Source organism: Rhynchophorus ferrugineus, unplaced genomic scaffold (genome assembly GCF_030347505.1).
Source record: "Rhynchophorus ferrugineus isolate W39M unplaced genomic scaffold, kcgeb_rfMv2 rfM2, whole genome shotgun sequence".
NCBI lineage: Eukaryota > Metazoa > Arthropoda > Insecta > Coleoptera > Curculionidae > Rhynchophorus > Rhynchophorus ferrugineus.
Genome location: NW_027472581.1, coordinates 22,726,279 through 22,748,414, shown reverse-complemented (window position 1 = coordinate 22,748,414; position 22,136 = coordinate 22,726,279). Strand labels below are relative to the sequence as shown.

Sequence of the window (22,136 nt, the reverse complement as noted above, 5' to 3'; positions counted from 1 at the left end):
TTAAAAAAAGCGATGCTAATTAAGCGAAGAGCTGTCAAATGACAAATATATTTAAATTAAATTTCATCATAGTGGCATTTTATTAGTAGCTGTAAGCCTAAAACTACCTTTACTATGCATGTGGAAATAAAGATATTTTCGTGGTATTTTACTGTTTTATTGTACGCGGAAGAACGGAAGCTGTTGGTGCTCACAACGGAACATCAGGAAATTGTGGTGTAGATAAGAGAATACCGAGCAAGGCGTGCTGAAATTGGTAAAAACCTTTTTAAGAAGCTGTAACCTCAACAATCGCAACAAAATGCCATACCTCAACAACAGAAAATACAGACTTACAGAATTATGAAGCCGAACAAAATTGATTTTAAAAAACAAAAACTTGCATGTATGTTCCTCACTGATATTTATTTATTCTAGGGTTTTGATACTTCTCTAACAAAATCATCATCATCAAAACACTTTTAGAAATGTATGGTGTTGTTCTTCCGTTATATACCAGGTGTCAGTTGTGAATTTGACAATTTAAAGTGGCGATCTTGATATTAATGACTAAGAACAGACAGTGAATTGCAAGACCTATTGGACGAAAATCGAGCTATCAAAGAATTCTCAGACAATTTAGTAGTTTCGAAAAGAACTATCTTAAAATTGTATATGGTTACTACACGAAATGGACGAAAATGCCATTTCGAACCATTTGAACGTAATTGCTTGGTAGGTTGGGAGTTCTCTGTGGCGTACTGTGACTGATAACGAAAATGAATCTACTACTAAGTCATGATTTAGTCCAGATGAAATATCCATAATGACATCGAAGCGGAATATTTATGCTGGTATTATGAGTTGTTAAAATCCAACGAATGTGTTCAATACGACATATTGAAAGACGCATTGTTGCAAAAAAAGACTAGTAGTAGCGAGTAACAGACGTAAAGTCATTCTCTAGATTGACAACCCTCGGCTACATTCTACGGGAGTTGTTAAATATACGCTGTTGTCGCGTATTCATGAGACATAGCGTCTATGGTCCACCCGGTTTCAAAATGCTGAAGAAGTGCCAAAATACAAGCAACCAACATCGTCCTTTTGACGTGGTATCGCAATGTATCCAGAAAGATGAGAAAAAATGTAGGAGATTAACGTAATAATTTATCTCAACAAATATCTACTTAACGGGAATAAATATAAATAAATAAAAACATACAAACCTAATATATTCTTTCACAGTTCTAATAAATTATTTCTTCGTCTAGATAAACATGAATAACGTAATAATTTATGTTATATTAGAAAGCTAAACTATATCATTTCATAAAACTTTCACCTACACATATGCATATTGGTAAATATTAATTCGAACTGAATTCAAAGAATGAGATAATTGATTAAAAAAATCTACGTGATTAACGAATACCACAAAAATGTGTTCTCGAAAGTGGAAACCGTATGCGGTAAAGCCCGTATGTAGGATGGACTGCGACCTCTGGAATGGATTCGAACAGACAGACAGATCTGTGAATCATCATATAATATTTTTACTAACGAATAGATAAGAAATCCAGGCGAATCTGAAAGAACAACAAAGAAACGTGACTCAATGACATGGGTGCATTATGAGTAAACTATTTAGATATTGTTGGTTGCATTGGGACAAAGGTAAGCAAAACAGTTATTCTCACTGATAAATAATCAACGGTGACTTACCACTTGAGCGTTCGGTGAGTGTAATAGTTCGTGCTTCTCTAATTGTTCTTTCGATGCGAAGGACGCGCTGCATTGGGTGCATCCGTAAGGACCACCGGGCCCTCCCAGAGGGGTTGGGGAGACGGCACTGGTAACTGACATGCTGGTCTCCGACGAAGCTGTCAGTTCGGTGTGCACGAGCTCCGTGTGCTCCTTCAACGCCGAGAAACTCTGACATCCTTTCTGGCAATGGGGGCACTTGATCAAATATTCGGGGATTGTGTTGAGGTCTTCAACTTCTTTGAGGCTTCCGTTTGTCAGCGGAGCTGGAAAGGAAAAAATCGGCGGTTATCGTTGGGGTTTCTTGGATGGCGGCTATCGAGAGTCGTACAAAGTTTGTCGTGATAGAGCGACGCTTCATCGATTTCTTCAGATATGTATGGTTTTATCTCGTTCAGATCATCGACACCTGACATTTTAGTTCAAAATGAAGTTGTTTTTGTTTGTTACAGATGTTACCTAGGTTGTACGGTAAAACTATTATGATTGAGTTACATTAGTCAGGATAATATCCATGGAAATGTAAATCGTTCAATAGGTTCGCGGAAATCAAACCGAAATTGTGAGAATATACAATGAATTTATAGTTGTAATAATGTAATATCAAATCCGTATTTGTATTTGCAACAACATTTGACAAAAAAACGTTAAAGATTCTCTAAGAGGTCTGACGAAAGCCAACATTTCATTTTAGGTGGTCCACGACTGTTCTATTTGCAATTTAATTACGAATTTTTCATTTTGTTATTTCGAAAGATCTAATATCAAAATAACCTTGAATTTTTGGTACTACTCATAATATTCATAATATATATATATATATATATATATATATATATATATATATGGCGAAATTATTTTATATACAGTTTTATATACATGAGAGAAAATTTACAATTTATAGTTAATGAGAAAAATAATGAAATAATAAAGATTATAGTTCTATAATTATATAGACATATTATATATTAATATATATTATGTTCTATATAACAGATATAATATCCTATATAATATGAATTAAGATAAAAAGAAATGTATCCATTAACATTGCTTTATCATTATGACAAAAGATATGTCTCTGCCTTGGACTATAGAAAATATGCAGTTGACATACAAAATCGACAAAGAAACCAGAGACTGGACAATATAGCTTAAGAGCTCCAAATCTATATATGTTCATGTAAAATTGCGTTGCGGTGAAATGACATCCATCTCGGTGGTAGGTAAAATTGGAAACATCACATTAGACAAATAGTGGAGGAAAGCAGATCGGACACAAGATCAAAGATATGGCTTGTCGGAAGATACGTAGAAGAGAATAGTTTATCAGTTTATTATAAAGCCTATATAGACTTATGGGGTTGCACTAAAACACCAAACCTACTAGTTATCCAACGATTCCAAAATAAAGTTCTTTGATTAATTACCAATGCTTATCTCTACATAACCAACGAAGTACTACACTATGACCTCGAAATCAAAGGAATTTAAATCATGTTAGTGTAGAAGAAGCAATACAGCTGCTGCAGAAAATCAAAAGGTTAAAACGAATTGTGAACTTGTATATTGTATAAGTGTTTAATCTTAAACATTAGCTCAAGTAGCGTATCGTAAGACGTAATTAAAAAAATATATTGATGTGATAAATTAATAATTGATAATGATGATGAAAAGAGCTATAAAAGGAAATGATTTTGAAGAGTGTAAATGAAATTATTTTTAAGCAAAGGTTAACAAATGGAGACGGTAAGATTTAGATTAGCGACACTAAATAATATATTATTGTGGTATTATACAGCTTAAAATTATTAATAATATATTTATAATGGTATAAAGCAATTTATTTTTTATAGATATGTTGTATACCGATCTGGAAATGATCAAATTACCTAGCGGATGAGTCAAAAGATGTTTGAAGTTGAGATCTGTCAAATATATATCAAAAAATGACGTGATAATCATAATGTAGTGTCATAGGATATTCACTTTAGGTTTGGCGAATTGAAATGATCTTCTAATACACTGGAGAAGCATTGTATAAAAAATCAAGATGTGACTCTTTAAAAAAGATCATGAACAATTTAAGTAAGAAAATATGAAAAGATGTAAGAAAACCAACGAAACGAGACTGATTTTCCCAATTCCAACAAATAAACAGATGCGTGGTGCGAAGTAGTTTGTATAATTGATCCGTCGCCGGAAGTGCCTAATAAATTTTAAGTTGGTATAATTGTTTCCCCTGTTAAGCACACGGCTGCGTACCTTTCGTGTCTGTTTATGATTAAATTAGAAGCCTTTGTTAGGCAGAAAAATGTCGGACGAACAAATGTAGGTACAATATGGTCACAGCGAGCGGTAAAAATATTATTTCAATGTCTAAACATTTACGTTTCGGGATGCTTTATATCTATGCTTTATTCTTAGCATTCGAAAGGTATATATTGCGCATATTGCGTTCAGCAAGTGTTATAATTGGATTTACAAAAAAAACGAACGATTGTAAAAATCAATCATCAGATTATAAATGAGAAGATCACCCTCTTAAATTTATGAATGAAAAAGTTACAAATGTTGAAATATTTTTTTCCTTTTTGCTTCATTATCGTATTTTTGTCATGAATGCATTTATGAAGAAATAACAACAAAATAGATCATTTTTTGACGATATATTACGCTGTTGAACATATAATTAAGAAACTTATCTGACTTGATTTGATCGTCAGGATGACCAAAAAGTTATATCGGTTTATCATATACATACTGTTAAAATTTGCTTAAAGGGTTTTATAATATTTTTCTTGTTAATTTAACGTTGAGTTTGAACATCACCCGTCATTTAGATCAGGCATTGGTTTTCACAACGAAAAAATTTGTCTTAATTTGCATTGCAGATGGAATTTTGGGTACAGTTCGGTTAAAAATGTTACAGAATTGATTAAATTCAAACCACCTGCTTATGTAGTACAGTGTTTTTAAAATCGAATGAAATGTGGTAGAAAATTTGTCTGCCTTTGATTTGTGAAACGAAAACTCTTGAATTTTACACATGTCAACGTATTATTTGAGAAGGCTATTATTGTGACTGAGCAACCACAATATTCAAATAATTTCTCTGACTGGAAATAAGATTGTTTTCTAGTGACAGAATTCTGGTATCTCTTTGACAGAACAAATGATAAATTATTTAAAAGTTCATATTCTAGAGATATGTATAGATATCTGTAATGAACAAACAGGTGGTAAAAATGGATAGTGTGCAGTAATATTATTCGAATATAATTCTACTCTAATCGTAATGAATCAGCGTGCATTATCTCGAGCTGAGTCGCATTTAAAAAAGATGATGCCGTGATTTTGGCGAGACTGCAAAGGTATTGTATATTTTGAGATATTTCCGAAGAATTCAGGTGCTTATAAGTAACACTTTTTCCATCATAATGCCCCTTATTCAGTCTGGTTGAAAAGTGATTCATACGCCACCTATGTCGTATTAAGTTATTTGTTAAATATAGATGTTTTGCATACTTTTATAAATAATTATACGGTATTCGATGTTTGCGAGAGATCAAGCTAAACCGAATTTAGTCTCATCGGTGTTATGGGAACGAAAATTCGACATGAGTGCATTCTGTTACTTTAATGAAACTTTATTCTAGTGAACTATTCAATGCCCATAAAGAACAATGTGCCTATAATATTACAGATTAAAGCTTTTAATTTCGAGAAGAAAAATAAATAAATAGCAGATATTTTAAGAAACGAGATTTAAAAAATGTGTGGTAATATTAAAGGAAAGAACCAACCATTTAAATAAACAGTACTTTGTAATGTTTTTTGTAGATTTCATATTACTCCGCAACTTTCTCTAATATTTATAATGATAAATTAAAACTTATGATAAAATTATATGTTATATTTGCTTAGAATTATAATTATAATATTCATTAATTACTTTAATTTATTAAGTAATGTTCTATACATTCTATGTCGGTATACAAAATATACTTTTTGGTCACAATTTTACAATACTGATTTTACATATAAAAATACTGAACACTAATTAAAGTTGCTATCTACTTGGTTATTTTACATTCTTTATAATTATCAAGAAATTTGTATATAGACGGGATCTATTAAATATAGTGATATTTCTAACAAATTTTTGTGAAGGTTTTCTAATAAATGAATTTTTTACTTTGTTTATAACTAAGTTTATTGTATGTGAATAGATCAATTCTGATGCATAAAAGAACAATATTGGTGCAAATTTAACCCAAGATTAGATTATTTATAAAGAGAAATCGTAAAACAAGAAATAAAAACGAGGAAATGAGGAAAAATAGGAATAAAGAAACAATGATTGAAAATAAAGAGTTTCAGGCCTCTAAGTAAGCAACAACAAAAAGTTATTGTCCGCGCCCGGAATCGAACCCGCGACCTCTGTTTAGGAGCTAAAAGTTTTAACCATTACACCATAGAAGTAGTTATTATATCATCAGCTCAGCAATAATATTAGACATAAATATCTGATAATTTTAGATAAAATAAAAAGATATGTGAAAACTATGTATGTGCCTTTGAAATTCGAGCGTTTCTCTCGATTTCCCCTAAAGGAAAAAAGTGGAGAACATTGCTGTTATAAACAATATCACGTGACAGTCTCGATCATGTGACAGCTGAATCCAAATGTTAACGAAATACCATTTGTTTACTTTAAATCAAATAACTAAGGTCGAATTGTTAGTGTCAGTGTCCGTAACACCGGATCTAGAGATCAATCTAGTAATTTGAAATCGATTTTTTTTATTTTCAAAGCTTAATCCATTAAGAGAACTTTTCAAAATTTTAATTATTTTCTCGAGATTACTTTTTGATTTCGACAGAATAATGTATAGAGAAGAAAATTTTAAATTTTGAAGAATCCTTTTAAGGGTATATTCTCAAAGGATTAAGCTTTGAAAATATAAAACAAATTTCAATTTTTTTTGCAAATTTCTAGACTAACACCGTCTTGGTGAAGTTACATCGATATACTGAATAATAAAATAATGTTGCCATCAGTATTAACTCATACATGGATTCGTGTCTTAACGGCGAGTTCAACAATGATATAAAAAAATAAAACCAAGCTGAAATTGGAATCAATTTAAGGAATTGGATTCCCTCGATCGGATAAATAAAAAGTGTTAAGCAGAGGAAGATGACATTTTAACGCGTACTAAGTGCCGCTTCTTGAAAACGTTACGAGAAGCATCAGAAAAGAATAACAGACCGGATCGCTGCCGATTGACGAACCGCTTACGCTTCGGATCAAACAATGTTTCGAGTTAAAAATATGACGGGGAATATCTTTACCTATGAAGAAATAAAAACGGGAATAAACAGTTTAAAAATATACGCGAGAAGTTTCCTGAAATATGGCCGGCAGGTGAATTGTCTTATTTTTATCGTCCCGTGTCGTGAATTTTTCATAAAATCCGATCTCGTCGGAATGTCATTCAACAATCCCGTTCCCACAACAATACCTCCATGTGCTCGACACATTCCCGCGATTGCTAATATGTCGCCCGGTATAAACATCGGACTCGTACGTAGATACTAGCGTTGGGAACTATCGACTGAAAACAGTCGATAGTCCAAAAACTAGCGACTGAAAATAGTAATTACTATTTCAGTCAAATGCACGGTTCGACGTTTTTTTTCTCAATTCCTGATGTCAGACGAAAATATACGAATCCTTTCCTGTACAAATTGCGAGAGAGGAAAGGAGAGAGATAATTGCTTGGGGCAGTTAATTTTATATGTGGTTATATCTTCCAACAGTAGTATGAACAAATTTCTTCACAAACTAACTTAAAAAAAAAAAGGGAAAAATAACTAGTGAATACTATTATAATAATAATACATAACATGCAATTTATAATTTCATTTTAAACGAACTAGGATTACTTTTATATTTGAATGTTGTGTGGATATGTAAAAAGGAATGGCCCCACTAATGTTTTATCGTATTTTGATGTGTTAATTGCTATTTTTAAATAATATACTATAATAAATATAGACAATAAAATAGAACTTAAACAAAACCTAAAAAGTAAAGATGTATAATAACCACAAATATTACATAAAAATTAAACATATACATTTTTTTATTGCTCTTCGTGAGTCCACAATCTGCCCTATTGGCAATAAGTATTTCTTATGACCATATTATATATACATGGCATATAGAAAATCACTTCATTAAGCAATCTTCTGTATAAAATATTATCCTAATTAATTAGTCTTATTCTAAAGCTTATTCTAAAGTCTACATATGTCCAGTAATCCCATCAGGTGGTGTTAAACGTTTTAGTCTATGCGCTTCACTATCACGTCGCATATTTAGCTGATTAGCGAGTACATTGGGATGCACTGACACTCTTTCGAAGTACTTTAAACAAACACGTTGAATTACACTCGTTATAGGTTCTAGAGGAATATCGCGTTGTATCACTTTATTTGAAATATAGTACGGAGCATCAACAATGGCACGCAACACCTTATTTTGGAACCGTTGAATTATGGATATATTAGATTTGCTAGCTGTACCCCATAATTGGATTCCATATGCCCAAATGGGCTTGAGTATAGACTCATACAGCAATACCTTGTTATCTAATGATAACTTGGATTTGCATATACACTTGGAGAATATATACATAATCATAGAAATAAGCTAATCCATGATATAATTAAAAATGATCTGAATGAAATGATATAGTAACTAAAAGTATGACTGAAACAGTCGATATTAAATAGTAACAGGACCGAAAATAGCAACTGAAAACAGTCGATAGTAAAAAGTGGTCATTTACTGAACAGTCGATAGTCAATTTCAGTCGATAGTTCCCAACACTAATAGATACCATCGAAATACTTAAAAGACAAATACGCAAAAACCTATAACCCTAAATCATGTTTGATGAAAAAAAACCGTCACAATGTTAAGTCGATTCATTTACCGTCATCAATCCGCGGGCAAAACGGCCAGACAACTAACCTTGACTGCGCTAATAAATTACGGAATCAATTAATTTCGACCGTAAATTTGCTCCAATACGGGACACATTTTTAATGCATATTATACGACAGATATTAAAGCTATATTTTGATTTTGGTAAATTACATCAATATCGCGAATCCCATATTTTTTCATCCGCTCATTATTAAACGTTTCCATTTTACAAATGGTCTTTCGCAAAAAAAAATCCGTTGAATTATAACGGAAAAATGTATTCCGGCATACGGCGCCACCTACCGTTAAACCACGATTCGGTTCCGTTCACGAACGCTAGATGGAGCCGGTAGTCATTTTCTAGATATAATAGACGGAAAATGGTAAAGTAAATAAAGATTTTGATTTCGGCTCTCGTATTTTGGGAAAAAATCGCATCGATTTATCATTTTGCACTTATTTTGTCCTTATGACACAATGTTTCGCGAAATGTTGACACGAAAGTCTGGAATAGGGAACGAGTTATTTCTTTTATGATGTTACGTCGCAATGAATTATTCTATTTTGGATATATTCCAGTTTTATACGGCTACGTTTCGGCGAATCGACGGTGGGTTTTTTAAAAAGTAATACGGTATTTAATTAATTTATATTTTTCATAGATAATGCCTTAATGCGTTTAGCAACTACGCACGTTAGAGATGTAGGATGGTCGAGGCGAAAAATATCGATATTTCGATATTTTTATAAAAAATAACCCCGATTTCGGTTCACCAAATATTTATGTTTATAGAAATTAATACGTGCATTAGCTCGAAGGACTGATTTTCCATTAATGTGCTTATTTAGCTTTAGCAACTAATAAAATATATTCTTATCTGTTAATAAACTTTATTTACTCACTTTAATTATACATGTTATGCTAGACGATTTATATTCGACTCATTTACACATTACTTGTTTCTTTAACGACATTTTTTAGTACTCTAACTTCTTTATGTATACTGTATACTTATTTTATGTAACGTTGTATTTAATTATGACGATGGCATCCGAACTACTTTGAACCATAGAAGAAAGAAATATTGACTTACAAATCATAAATAATGATTTACTTTGCATCTAAATGTTCGGTAGTCTCATTTACAACAATGGATGCTTCGTTGAAAAAAATATTGATATGTTGGACAAAAAACTATCGCCGACCACAAAATTTCGATACCAAACCACGAAAAATTCATTTGTCCGGAGGAATATATCTAAACAGAAAAGTTCGATACGCTCCTACAAAAATTCTAGGTTTTTGTATCGAAGTGTTCCTCTCCAGTCCTATTTTCCACACAAAATTAACTTGATGACCGAGGTGAGAAATCGATAAACAAAACTTCGAAAACATTAGGCTTTAATATCGATTATTTACTTTCTAAAAGTTCAATAGTGTCATTTACAACTTAGATACTTCTTTGAACAAGAAAATATCTCAGAATACAAAATGTCGATACCAAATTAGGCAAAATTCACTTAACGTCCAAAGGAAGATATCTAAAAACAGAAGGTCGATACGTTCCCACAAAATTTCTAGGTTTTCGTATCGAAATCTCAAAACGATACTTCGATACTTCGAAGGCTAGGCTCTATACCGATATTTTACTTTGTTTCTAAATGTTCGGTAGTCTCATTTACAACAACGGACGCTTCTTTGAAAAAAAATATTGACAAACACAAAATATTGATTCCCAACCACGCAAAAGTTCGAGACGATCCTACAAAAATAATAAAACATTTATTTTATCTAAAAAAGCTTTAGTAGTTATTATGCGATCATTTTTAATTATGTCATGGATTATTTTTTTTCCATTGATTAAGTATATGTTTAATTTTTATTTAGTATTTATGATTATTGTACATCGTTAGTTTTTAGGTTTTGTTTAAGTTCTACTGTATTATTTATATCTATTATATTATGTTATTTAAAACTAGTAATAAACATATCTCCGTTTCACTTATACTATGGAAAATAATAAGCACATTTAAAATTAACTGCTCCAAGAAATTATCTCCGTCCTTTCCTCCCTCACGATCTATACAGGAAAGAATTCGTACATCTTCAACCGACATCACGAATAAAAAAAACAGTCGAACCGTGCATTTGACTGAAAATAGTAATTACTATTTTCAGTCGCTAGTTCTTTGACTATCGACTGTTTCGACTGGTTTTAGTCGATAGTTCCCAACGCTAATTGTTATCTGAAAGTGGAAGCGATAGCGCGCTTGAGGAGAGAGGTTGGTACTTTTTTTTCGGTTGACGTTGTTCCTGGAAAGGCAGGAGACGCAGTAACAACACCTAAGCACGTTTATCATTGCGGTGGTATCATACACCGATGTTTCTTATCGATTTATGGTTATTACAACGAAACGAAGGATTCGGATAAACGTGGTTGCGAGAAATGCACGAGGCGAGAGAACCGCGGGTTTCCTCTAACTGGACGGAAAGCTTAAAAAATTGTCTGTTCTTGTGGTAGAATTCGAGCCGGTGCGGTAATTTAGCAATCACATCTGGCCGAACGCCTTCGGCCGACGTAGTCGTACCGATTACAAGTAATAACCATCGGTCGGTGGAATAAACAAAAGAACGACCACTGCTGCGATACTTTAATTATATTTATAAACCTTGAACGAGGAGACTTATCGCGGACTAATTAAACGCTTTTGTTTCTTATTTATTGTGACCTACCTCATAATTATGAACGTTCGCTTCGCACAATGTTGCTTTTGTCATTTTTTAACGTCATCACAAAGAGATTACTTAAATAGCATCGTAAATTATATCGATAAATTGTTTGATTTTGAACTAACGGATACAGTGAAACACAGTTACAAAGAAAGATCTCTTCTCTAAAAAAATTAATGTGTTTTGGAATCACCGATTGTAAATCGAAATTTACGACGTATAAACAGAGATATAGAAAATATTTGGTTGATTTATGATCGAAATATAAACAAAACGTTAAACTAATTTATATTTTACATCGGTAAATAGATGCTGTACATTAAGTATTATTACCGATGTATATTAATAACATTAAACCTGTTCGAATTTACGTTTACCTATAAATATTTACGCCAAAAATAGTTAAATCAAATGAAAGAGTTTCTTATATGGAGAATTAACTGTCACTTTCCTGTTTATTTAGTCCCCTTTTTATTTTTTTAAAGAAAAAATCACATCCAGGATATGTTTATATACAAAATAAACTTTTGTATTCATAGAATTATTATATAAAACTTATTTATTACAATTGCCTTATATTAAGCTAAGGCAACTAGTTTTGTTGCTAAATTGGCTAAATATTTTTAAATATGTTTAAATGAAAGTGTTTTATATGGATAATCAACGGACACAGTAACATTTTCGTGTTTATATACGGTCCCCTTACTCACGTGTTTTTTTTTAAGAAAAAAATAAAGTCCAGCATCTGTGGACCAGAAAGCTGTAAAACATTTTCGATGGTTGATGGTTCCTTCACGAGAGCGTACCTGGAACACTGTGGGGTTCAGTTTCACGGCATCCAATAGAAAATATCCGATTTCAAGTGGAACTAATAATTACCTAGAAGTTAGGTAGCTAGCTGCTATACCTTGGGACCTTTAGATAAAAAAAGCTCCACCGGAGAAGCATAAGGTAAACGATCAGGGTTCGGGCTCCATGTCGAGATTGGAACAGTTCGGTTCAAGATGTCCGGCTTTAAAATGGTTCCTTGTTCTTTTAGGTAGAAACATAGTAGTTAAAATAAATATTTACGTTCATCTCTGATTGGAATTTCGTTAACATTGATTATGTATTATGTTTTTTAATATAAAATCATAATTTAGTTGATTCCAACGCTAATTCATCGGTAATATAGCTCATGATGTGAAAATAAATAATTTAGAAAAATAATAAGAGTGGACAACATTTTTGAATGTTGTTGCTACTAGTTAAATCTACTTATAATTTACTATTTATTACTTTTATGCTTAATTTTATGAAACAAACATCAGGTAAAATAAATCAGTAATCATTGGTAAAAACTAATGAGTTACAAAGTAGAGTTGAAATAATCATTATTCGGCTTTATATATATATATATATATATATATATATATATATATATATATTCTGTAAAGCAAAAGCAGTAATAAAGGTAAAATTGATGCGAAATTATAGACAATTGTTCTAATAAATATTTGATAAAAAACTAACATTAGTCATATTATTTCTTTGTATGTCTATATTATAGTTACATAAAATTAATGCTAAATTATATATATTTCTATGATAAGATATACTTAAGTACTTTATCTTATTAGATTTTACTGAAAACATGATAAGTATTTCAATAGGAATTTTAATAAAAAACCTTAAAAACATGTTAATGTAAATGAACATTAACTGATAAATCGTAAAGGTGCGAAACATTTTTTTAGAGGGTTATAAATGTATAATGATAATGATTTTTGTTATATTTTATATTTCAATAATAGAATTTTGGTTTTAAAACCCTCTAAATACTATAATATGCTATTATTAATATAATTTCTTTAACAAAAATAAACTGTTAATATTGTTTGAGATGGCAACAAAAATTAATAGAATAAATAACGAAGTAATGAGAAACATATATATACAAATAAGGAGAATTAACAATAAGCGAATTACGAGGCGGATATATCTAAACAAAAACGTGCTAAAAAGTAAGTTGAAGATGAAAAACCGGACATTATCCGGTGAGAGAAGGTAAGAAGTGTATTTGTCCAATAAAAACGAAGCACCTCCCATTTCGTGCCACCTTGTGCGATACGATACGAACAGGTAGATAAGATAGCAACGTACCGGTGTGCCCGAGGGGGTTTGGGACGAACAGGTGTAAAATGGGTCTTGAAGAGAAAGATAGCGGATGCCGTGCAGCCAATGGGAATTGGCGCGTCGAAAATAACCTTTCTTGTTTATCGTACAGGTGAGTGGTGGAAACCGTCCAGAACTATATGTTTGGTTTCGGTGGGAATATTAAGTTTTATTATATAATCCCGATATAAATAGAGGCGGGATGTTTTTCATGATGGATACTTGTGCTGGAACTATAAACGTCTGGAGAAACAGCGCACTAGGAAAGACGGACAGGTGTTTCAGACCTTGGCATCAATCCAATCACGCTACCATCGAATAGAACTATTTCTCCAGAGAGTCAACGATTTCGAGACATGGGAAGAGGAACATATTAGCGACAGGTTTATGGTCGCACACATGCTCGAAAAAAATCATAAATTTCTCCAGGTCCGCAACTTGAGAAGGTCCGTCCTCTAGCCGATAATCAACCGAACCAAAAAATAGACGTGGGGATCTTCGTTTTGACCGCGGTATTTGTTTGATGATAAGAATATGGTAACGGCAAAAGAAACCTGGCTGGGACAGGTGTTTCAGACCCTGGCAGTCGTCCAGTTTCGATCACAGTTGGCGCCAATAAATTAGTTGCTCCAAAATTTTTTCCAGCACTTTCATCGCCGGGTCCGCGATTTGTTTTCTTTCTCTCTCTTTGCGTAAAATAAAATAATAGATATAAATAAATAAAAAATGAGGTACCTGAGTTGTGACGGGGGTTAAGTGTTAGCGAAGCCATCCAGATAACGTCCGGTCGCGGGTTTTTTAAAAATAATTGGCAAAATATGTAAAGCACGAAAAACACCGAAGGCAAAGCAAGAGGTAAACAACAACAATAAGTACACAGAGACAGACAGTGGCACAGATAGGGAACACTACTCACGTTGACAGGTGTTCCAGACATTGGCTAAACTCCAGAGCCGGTAGGAGTAACTGTCGTAACTAAACATGTTCTCACTTCGCGCAACCATGGCCGAATGAGACTCCGTGCCACGCACCGATCCAAACTCAGGACGTGCACTGTGCGATGTTGTACGTGCTACGGTGACGACGGGCGTCATCCCCACCACCGCCGTCGCGAGGATGACGCCGGCGAAACTCTCCCCACCCCCGAGCCGGATCGTCTCGGACGCTGCTGCTACCTACACGGTCGCGGCGGAGGCTACGTGAACGCGTTTTACCGCCCCCCAAACTCGACGCTCGGCCCGCCGATCTTGGAACGAGCGTGGGCATGACGCCCGCTCACACGCCGTACCGTTCGGGAATTTTTCCTGTCGCGGCGCCTACTTCGCAAATACTCAACTTTTGTTTTTCCCTCTTTTTTTTCATCGCTCGCGATCTGGAAAATCCGCACCATGGTTTAATTTTTATTTAATTTGTCAATACAATTACTATAATTTATAAAATATTTATAATAAAAAAAATTCACCGACAAAAATAAATAAGGGACTCACAAAAAAGTAAGACATAATGAAACTTAGATTTTTAAGAACATAAAAACGTTTTAAAATAAAATATATACAAAGTAGTAGTTGAAACAATTAAATAAAAATAATTCTAAACCTTGGCTTGGTAGCGCAGTGGTAAAGACAACAGGACGGTCCTCCTACTGTTGCGATAGCCGCGGGTTGGAATACTGCTGTGACATGGTCGTTAATTTATGTGATTGTTTAATATTTCTGATTGTCCGAGACAAAAGTGCAAAATCCGATAAGGAAAATGATCCCAGTCACGCCAGTAAGCAGGATGGGTAAGACCGGATATCTTCCGGGATGATTTTAAAGTTGGTCACTCGACAGTCAAAGTAAAAGAAGATTAATATATATATATATATATATATATATATATATATATATATATATATATATATATATATATATATATATATATATATATATATATATATATATATATATATATATATATATATATATATATATATATAAACCTTCTTTAAACTGAACTTTATATTCTACTATACGCACAACTTAGATTAATTAGAGATTTCCATAGATGTATAGTTACTACACCGATTATTATGTACATATTTTATTATAAAGCGTTTTTCTTTTGTGTTAAAAATTTAAGTTTCATTTTTTACTTGTTAGTGAGTTTCTGATTCATTTTTTGAAGTCGGTTTAATTTTTTGTTAAAAATATTTGGATATATCAATATTTTTTTGACCTATATATTGGTATTTTTTGATATTTTTATAACCTTTTATATTAGTACTTAATTTTAAAGTTTAATTTATTTTGGTACTTAATTATAATGGTTTATTAAAAATATAAATATATATCTGATATATTAATTTTTTTTTAATATCGAAATATTGATATTTTTTTCTGCGTTCGACATCATCAATTTATTCAGGTAAATGTGCAGCCCGTATGAGGAAAAGTAGGACTAAAGAAATAACGATTGAAAATAAAGAACGATTAGAGGTGATTTGACAACTGTTTTTAACTAAACTAGAACACAAAAAAAAATCGTTGCCTCCGCCGGGAATCGCGACCTCCGGGTGTGAGCTGAATGTTCTAACTAACTACTACACCATAGAGGCAGTTGACTGTAGTATTTCTACCAGACCACCTGGGAAATGCACTATCGAATAAAAAATGAAATTTGAAAATCGACCCACAATTGACGGAGAAATCGGCGAATATACATAAAAAAAATACACAGTTGAACATAAAATCTGCTCCTTTTTTGAAGTCGGTTAATACCCATTGATCCAGGAATATTTTATTCACGGCTTTTCATTGTTTTTTTCTATTAAATATACTTCAGTACTCAACTACACAAGACTTCTTAGATATTAGTTCCGAAATACTTGTAATATATTTAATTTCCTCTTCTTGTAAAATCCATAACTGGATGTCGATAATATGATATATTAACTGAATATTTAAAAAAAAATTCATATCAGAATTATTTTCTTTTTGTTCTCCCACTGCGGAGTGTTGAATTTTTTTGATGTCTTAACATGGGAATATATAATAACTGTCAGATTCGCGCTTTTTAAACTAAGTAATTAGTTCTAATACTTCTTAGGAATTATTTCCGAAATACTTCCAATACATATATTACTTGCTCCAATAACCAAATATTGATAATATTTTGATATTTTGATTGATCAAATATTAAATAAATTGATATCAAAGTTATTTTAGTAAGTTTATATAGCAAAAAAAGAAGGCTTCTTTAATGAGAAAACATTCACACATTTGTTTTAACAATCAGTGAAAATATTGAATAATTATTATATTAATTAACACTTTCATTTAAAAAACATGAGAGAAAAATTTTCAAGTTTCGAATAGATATAGATACATTTGGGATTCAAAATATTCTCTTGTGAAGCTCTAAGATCTATTCGAGATAGACATAACGTACCTGAAAATCTGGGAACTCACAAAAAAAAACCACATCGAAAACATTTTCAATTATCTACACGAAATTCACTTACAAAGATTGTATTTAATATCTCATCTTAGAATTAATTTTACTTTGTAGAATTATCTTTATAATATTTACGTTAAATTTTATCTACTGCTTTGTCTCAATATATTAATATATTATGTATTATTAATTATTATTATTTGATATCTGCTTTAATGCTAATATTATTTATTTATTTATGTATTAATTCTTATATTTTATCCTATCTTGTATCCTCCTATATTGTATTCTTGTATTATACTCCACTTGTTATATATGTTTTATTTATATAATCTGTGTTTGTATAGTATATTTATTTATATATGCTTATTCTGGTTTTTTTGTCCACTAAAGATACCTTATAATACACATCAGAGTCCTAATTAAATAAATTTACGTTTAAGTCACTAAACAACACAAAAGTGTTGAAGTGACTAGAATTTAAAAAACAAATTCACTGCGATATTTTTTTACTAAGTTTTGATAATGTAATGAACTATTTATTTAGTAATTTGAGTTTTGTTTTTCCCTTATCATCTTACTCGCGATGTGAAAAATCATTTAAAAATACGGTCACAATCAGCTAAAATACCCGTTGATTCTTATTTAATCGTGTATTAAATATTTCGTTCGTGTAGTAACCATTACCTTGCTGTGTTTTTCTTTTATATACACTTCATTACACAACTACACTAGATCAAACGGTTTCATTATCTTTTGTGTTAACATGGGAGTATAGTTGTTTCTCATGTCACCTGATAATCTCATAGTTTTCTTAATAAATATCGGAGTCTCGCTGTAAATAATTATTTCTATCTACAATAATTTTTAAGAATTGATTTCGAAATACTTTTTACTTTTTCTCGTACAATATTCCCATAACTGAATATCAATATTATTACAGATTAACCAACCATTCTTGAAAAAATCATTCCGACGGAAATATTAATTAATGAAAAATAGTTAAGATTTATCTTTAGATTTTTTTTAGAAATTATGTTTTTAACGTTGGTAATATATGGGATGATAACATTATACACTGACATTAGTATATATGCAGTTTTATCATATGTAATTTATTCTGCATTGCATTTTATTATTTATTCATTTCATGTTATATTAAATTGGTTATTGTTGCATTTATGTGAGTACTTGAGTATTGCAGGTTTTTGGTTAGTTGCAGCAATTATCCAGTAATAGTTTTATTTGTGTTATATCAGAGGTGTAGAATCGCTTAACAATTAAATAGCGTTTGGATAACATTTTTTAGAGTTTATTAAGTTAACATATATTGAAATATTCATATATTGATACAATATAACTTGATTTTCAATTATTCATAATATATTTTAACACATATAGTATCTTTACTTGTAATTGTTAATAAACTGATCGAATGAATATGTTTACATTTAAAAATACTTAACTTTTCCCTTTTTTTACTCGAGATCTGAAAAATTTTATATACAATTTAAAAAAATACCGTTTTTGAATACACTTACAATCACTTAAAATACCCATTGATTCTTATATAGCCTAATAATATTTTATTTACTAAGTAATTATCACGTGTACGTAAGTATCACGTAGTGTTTTTTCTATTAAATATACTTCAGTATAAAACTACAGACGGTGCAACGACACCTGATAATATCTCGAATTTCTTAATAAATGTCAGAATCACAGTGTAATTAATTATTTCTATTTAAAATATTTGTTAGGAATTAATGTTTCTTAACAAACATTAATTCTTTAGCTTGTTTAATTATTATTGTAAAACATTCCCATAACTGAATATCGATAATTTTAACTGAATATAAAGAAATATATTAAAGTTATTTTTACACATATATATATATATATATATATATATATATATATATATATATATATATATATATATATATATATATATATATATATATATATATAAATATATTTATATATTTATAGTAGAAAAAGAAAAAACTAATGACGAAACCCTCGAACACATGTAACAATCAATTAAATTAAGTGAACAATTATATTAATTAATATTTTGATCAATCACATTTAAAGACCTTATACGCTTCAGTTAAAGATATTAATGATGAATATAATGGTGTAAAAATCATAAACGAACAAAATCTTTAAAAAATAATAATTTTATTAATAATTATTGATAAAAACTACAGTAGAACATTTAAAATAGTTTTAATAAATATGAATAATATTTCAATTATTGATTAATTAGTAGAATAATTAATAGTAGAATCGAATAAGGCATTAAATTCCACCATATAATACAATAAGAGCAGTTCTTTGTATTCAGATATTTTTTTGTTCTATATTTTTTCTTAAGGTAAACTAAAACTTATATTCAATTAGACTACTAGAACTTCTTGGAACATATTTAAAAACTAATAATTTTATCTACTATTTTCTATTTACTTATGTTTCCATTCACATTTCTATTTTATTCTCAGATAATCTGGTCATATCTCGGTATGAACGGTTGGTTACCAAGGAATTCAAACGTTTTCTAGGAAACAGTTGATATTAACAGAAAAAAAGGTATCTTTTTTTTCGTGATTTATGGTTTGTCAGAAATCTAGGTTGATTTTTTGTGCGGTCATTTAAACATTTTAAACAAATGCAATTTAAATTAAAATGCATTTGTTGCACATGTTTAGTATTATTTCATTATCAACAAAATATTAAAATTGGAATTCTAAAACATAACCATATTAGTTAATACAATAATTTTCGATACGTCAGATTTTTATTTATTGATTCACTACATTACGTTTAATTAACATTAATTAACTAGTATCGTCTGATAACTGTGGTGATGAAGATAACTTTAGCTTTGAATTTGTATAATTAACTTGGATTATAGACATTATTGAATTTTTATCATTAGGTATGTACATGTATGTATATATTAGTATCAACGGATAATAAACTAACCCAAATTAAAATATTTAGAAACAGTAACGTTTTTTTTACAGCCCATGAATTTTATCTACATAATATCCATACCTCTTAAATCGTATTTAATGGTCATTTTTAGAACGCAGATGTTATTATTTACGTTTCGATCTTTCGAAGCTTAACAGGTTGATAATCTGACAATTATCCATAGCTGCCATAAAAACCAAATGTTGTCACAGAAACTCGTTTTAAAATATTATTTCTTCTTGACACAAATCTTGCTTGATTTATTGGTTATATATAGTACTTTGTGTAGTGCTTTTTATTAATGGTATGTTTTCTTATAGAGATTAGAATTCTTTATTAATATCGATCCTTATAGTTTTATCTGTTTTTCCTTGACAACTTTATACTATAAGTTAGTCTGTGATAGGTAGCTCTTCAATGTAATTTTTTTAACATAAAAGTAAAGGTAGATTTAAAGATTGGAAAACCATCGCTGTTTACATGATCTAACATAATAGGGGAAATTTTATTACCGAAACTAAATTTATAAGGTGCGAAGTATTAGGTGTTATGTTTTTTAAGTTACCTTATCTTATATATGCATACATGAAAAAGTGTATATGTTAAAATATCACTATCAGTTGATATAAATACCTTTCTAATTCGATGTACACTCTTAGATAAACCAAAATGACTGATAAACATGACAAATGATATTATCAAATAGCCTATATATAAACATGATTGCCTATCTATTGTTATAAATTGTTGGCGACTACTGTCTTTGGCTAACAAAAATACAAACAAATAGAGTTAACAACAAATTAGAAATACAATTCCTTCTCACCAAAACCTTAAATTTTTGATTTTTTTTATAAAGATACTAAACTAACTGTGAGGACAGTTGTTTCGATTATATTAATTATCTTTGTTGGAGCAATGATACATTGAATATTAAGTAATTTTCAACTTTTATCCACACAAACAGTTATTCTAATGCTTTTAGGCTGATGAATTGAACAACAAAAACTTATTAACATAATGAGTTAAAAAAATTGTAATAACAGTACATAAAGTATGAAACTAAATATACAATAGAAAAATGTGTTCAGAAGATTTTTTATACTTGTATCTGAAAACGTTACGTTAACACCTACTTTTAGTTACTTGGTAACTTACTTGTCAAATTAAACGTTATATTAATGAGATATTTCAAGGTAACAAAAAGAATAATCTTTAAATTCTAGTGGAAACGAATACTTACCCATAAATTTAAGACACCATAATAAAAATACGAGAAGTATTAACACGGAAAAGTGAGGTTATAAACTCTACATTCTTAGTTTTAGTTTGGAAGTTTTTCGTTAAATTTTTTTACCTATACTGTGCCATATAATTTTTCAAATATAGTTAATAAAGTAACTAGAAAGTATTAACTATGCGAAGTCTAAATTTGAACGAACAGTTAACCACACAGTCAAGAGATCATAATAAAAATACAAGAAATATTAACAATTAAAAAGTGAGGTTAAGAACTAGATTTTTTTCAAATATTGCTTCATATTTTTTTTATGATTTTGAGAGGTTACAGTTTTAGGTTATGAATGTTTTAGAATGTTCTGCTACATGATATATTTCTTAAATTAGAGTTAATACTAATGATATGACTATGTAACGAAAATTCTATGTTGGACTTACCCATACAATGACGATCACCATAAAATTACAACAAATACTGGAATAATATAAATATTAAAAAGCGAGATAACGAACACTATAAACTTACACTACTTACGTTTTATAAGGAACCACATGAGTACCAGTACAATATATATCGAAATACTTCAGGGTATTATAAGTAACTTAATTAGAATGAGCTATTATCGATTGAAGAAAACTATATAAACAAAGTGTTATCGTTCTAATATTTGCGTTCTCTTCCTGGTCATTTAGAATCTATTTATATTGTTTTGTGCACGTTTACTAAATAAAAATATTGCCGATAAGTGATTGAAATATCAGGAACGGGCCTAAACGATTACGAAAGGACGGTAGATGGATTTCGGAGGTTGGAAACAGCTTCTATCTGAATGATTATTTGTCCTAACCACAATA

At 30.5% G+C, this 22,136-nt stretch overlaps 1 protein-coding gene across 4 annotated transcripts in view; it reads right to left on the bottom strand.

Moving 5' to 3' along the window:
• LOC143191556 (zinc finger protein 1) overlaps positions 1-22,136 on the bottom strand; it is a 749,575-nt gene that overhangs the window by 15,469 nt on the left and 711,970 nt on the right. For 2 of the 4 annotated variants that reach the window (XM_076396750.1, XM_076396751.1), the window contains exon 3: positions 1,705-2,009. In XM_076396750.1, the coding sequence (XP_076252865.1) occupies positions 1,705-2,009 (305 nt within the window). Of the gene's footprint in view, positions 1-1,704; positions 2,010-14,363; positions 14,851-22,136 lie in introns of those variants that run through there. The other 2 variants (XM_076396752.1, XM_076396753.1) reach the window with 2 other exon arrangements.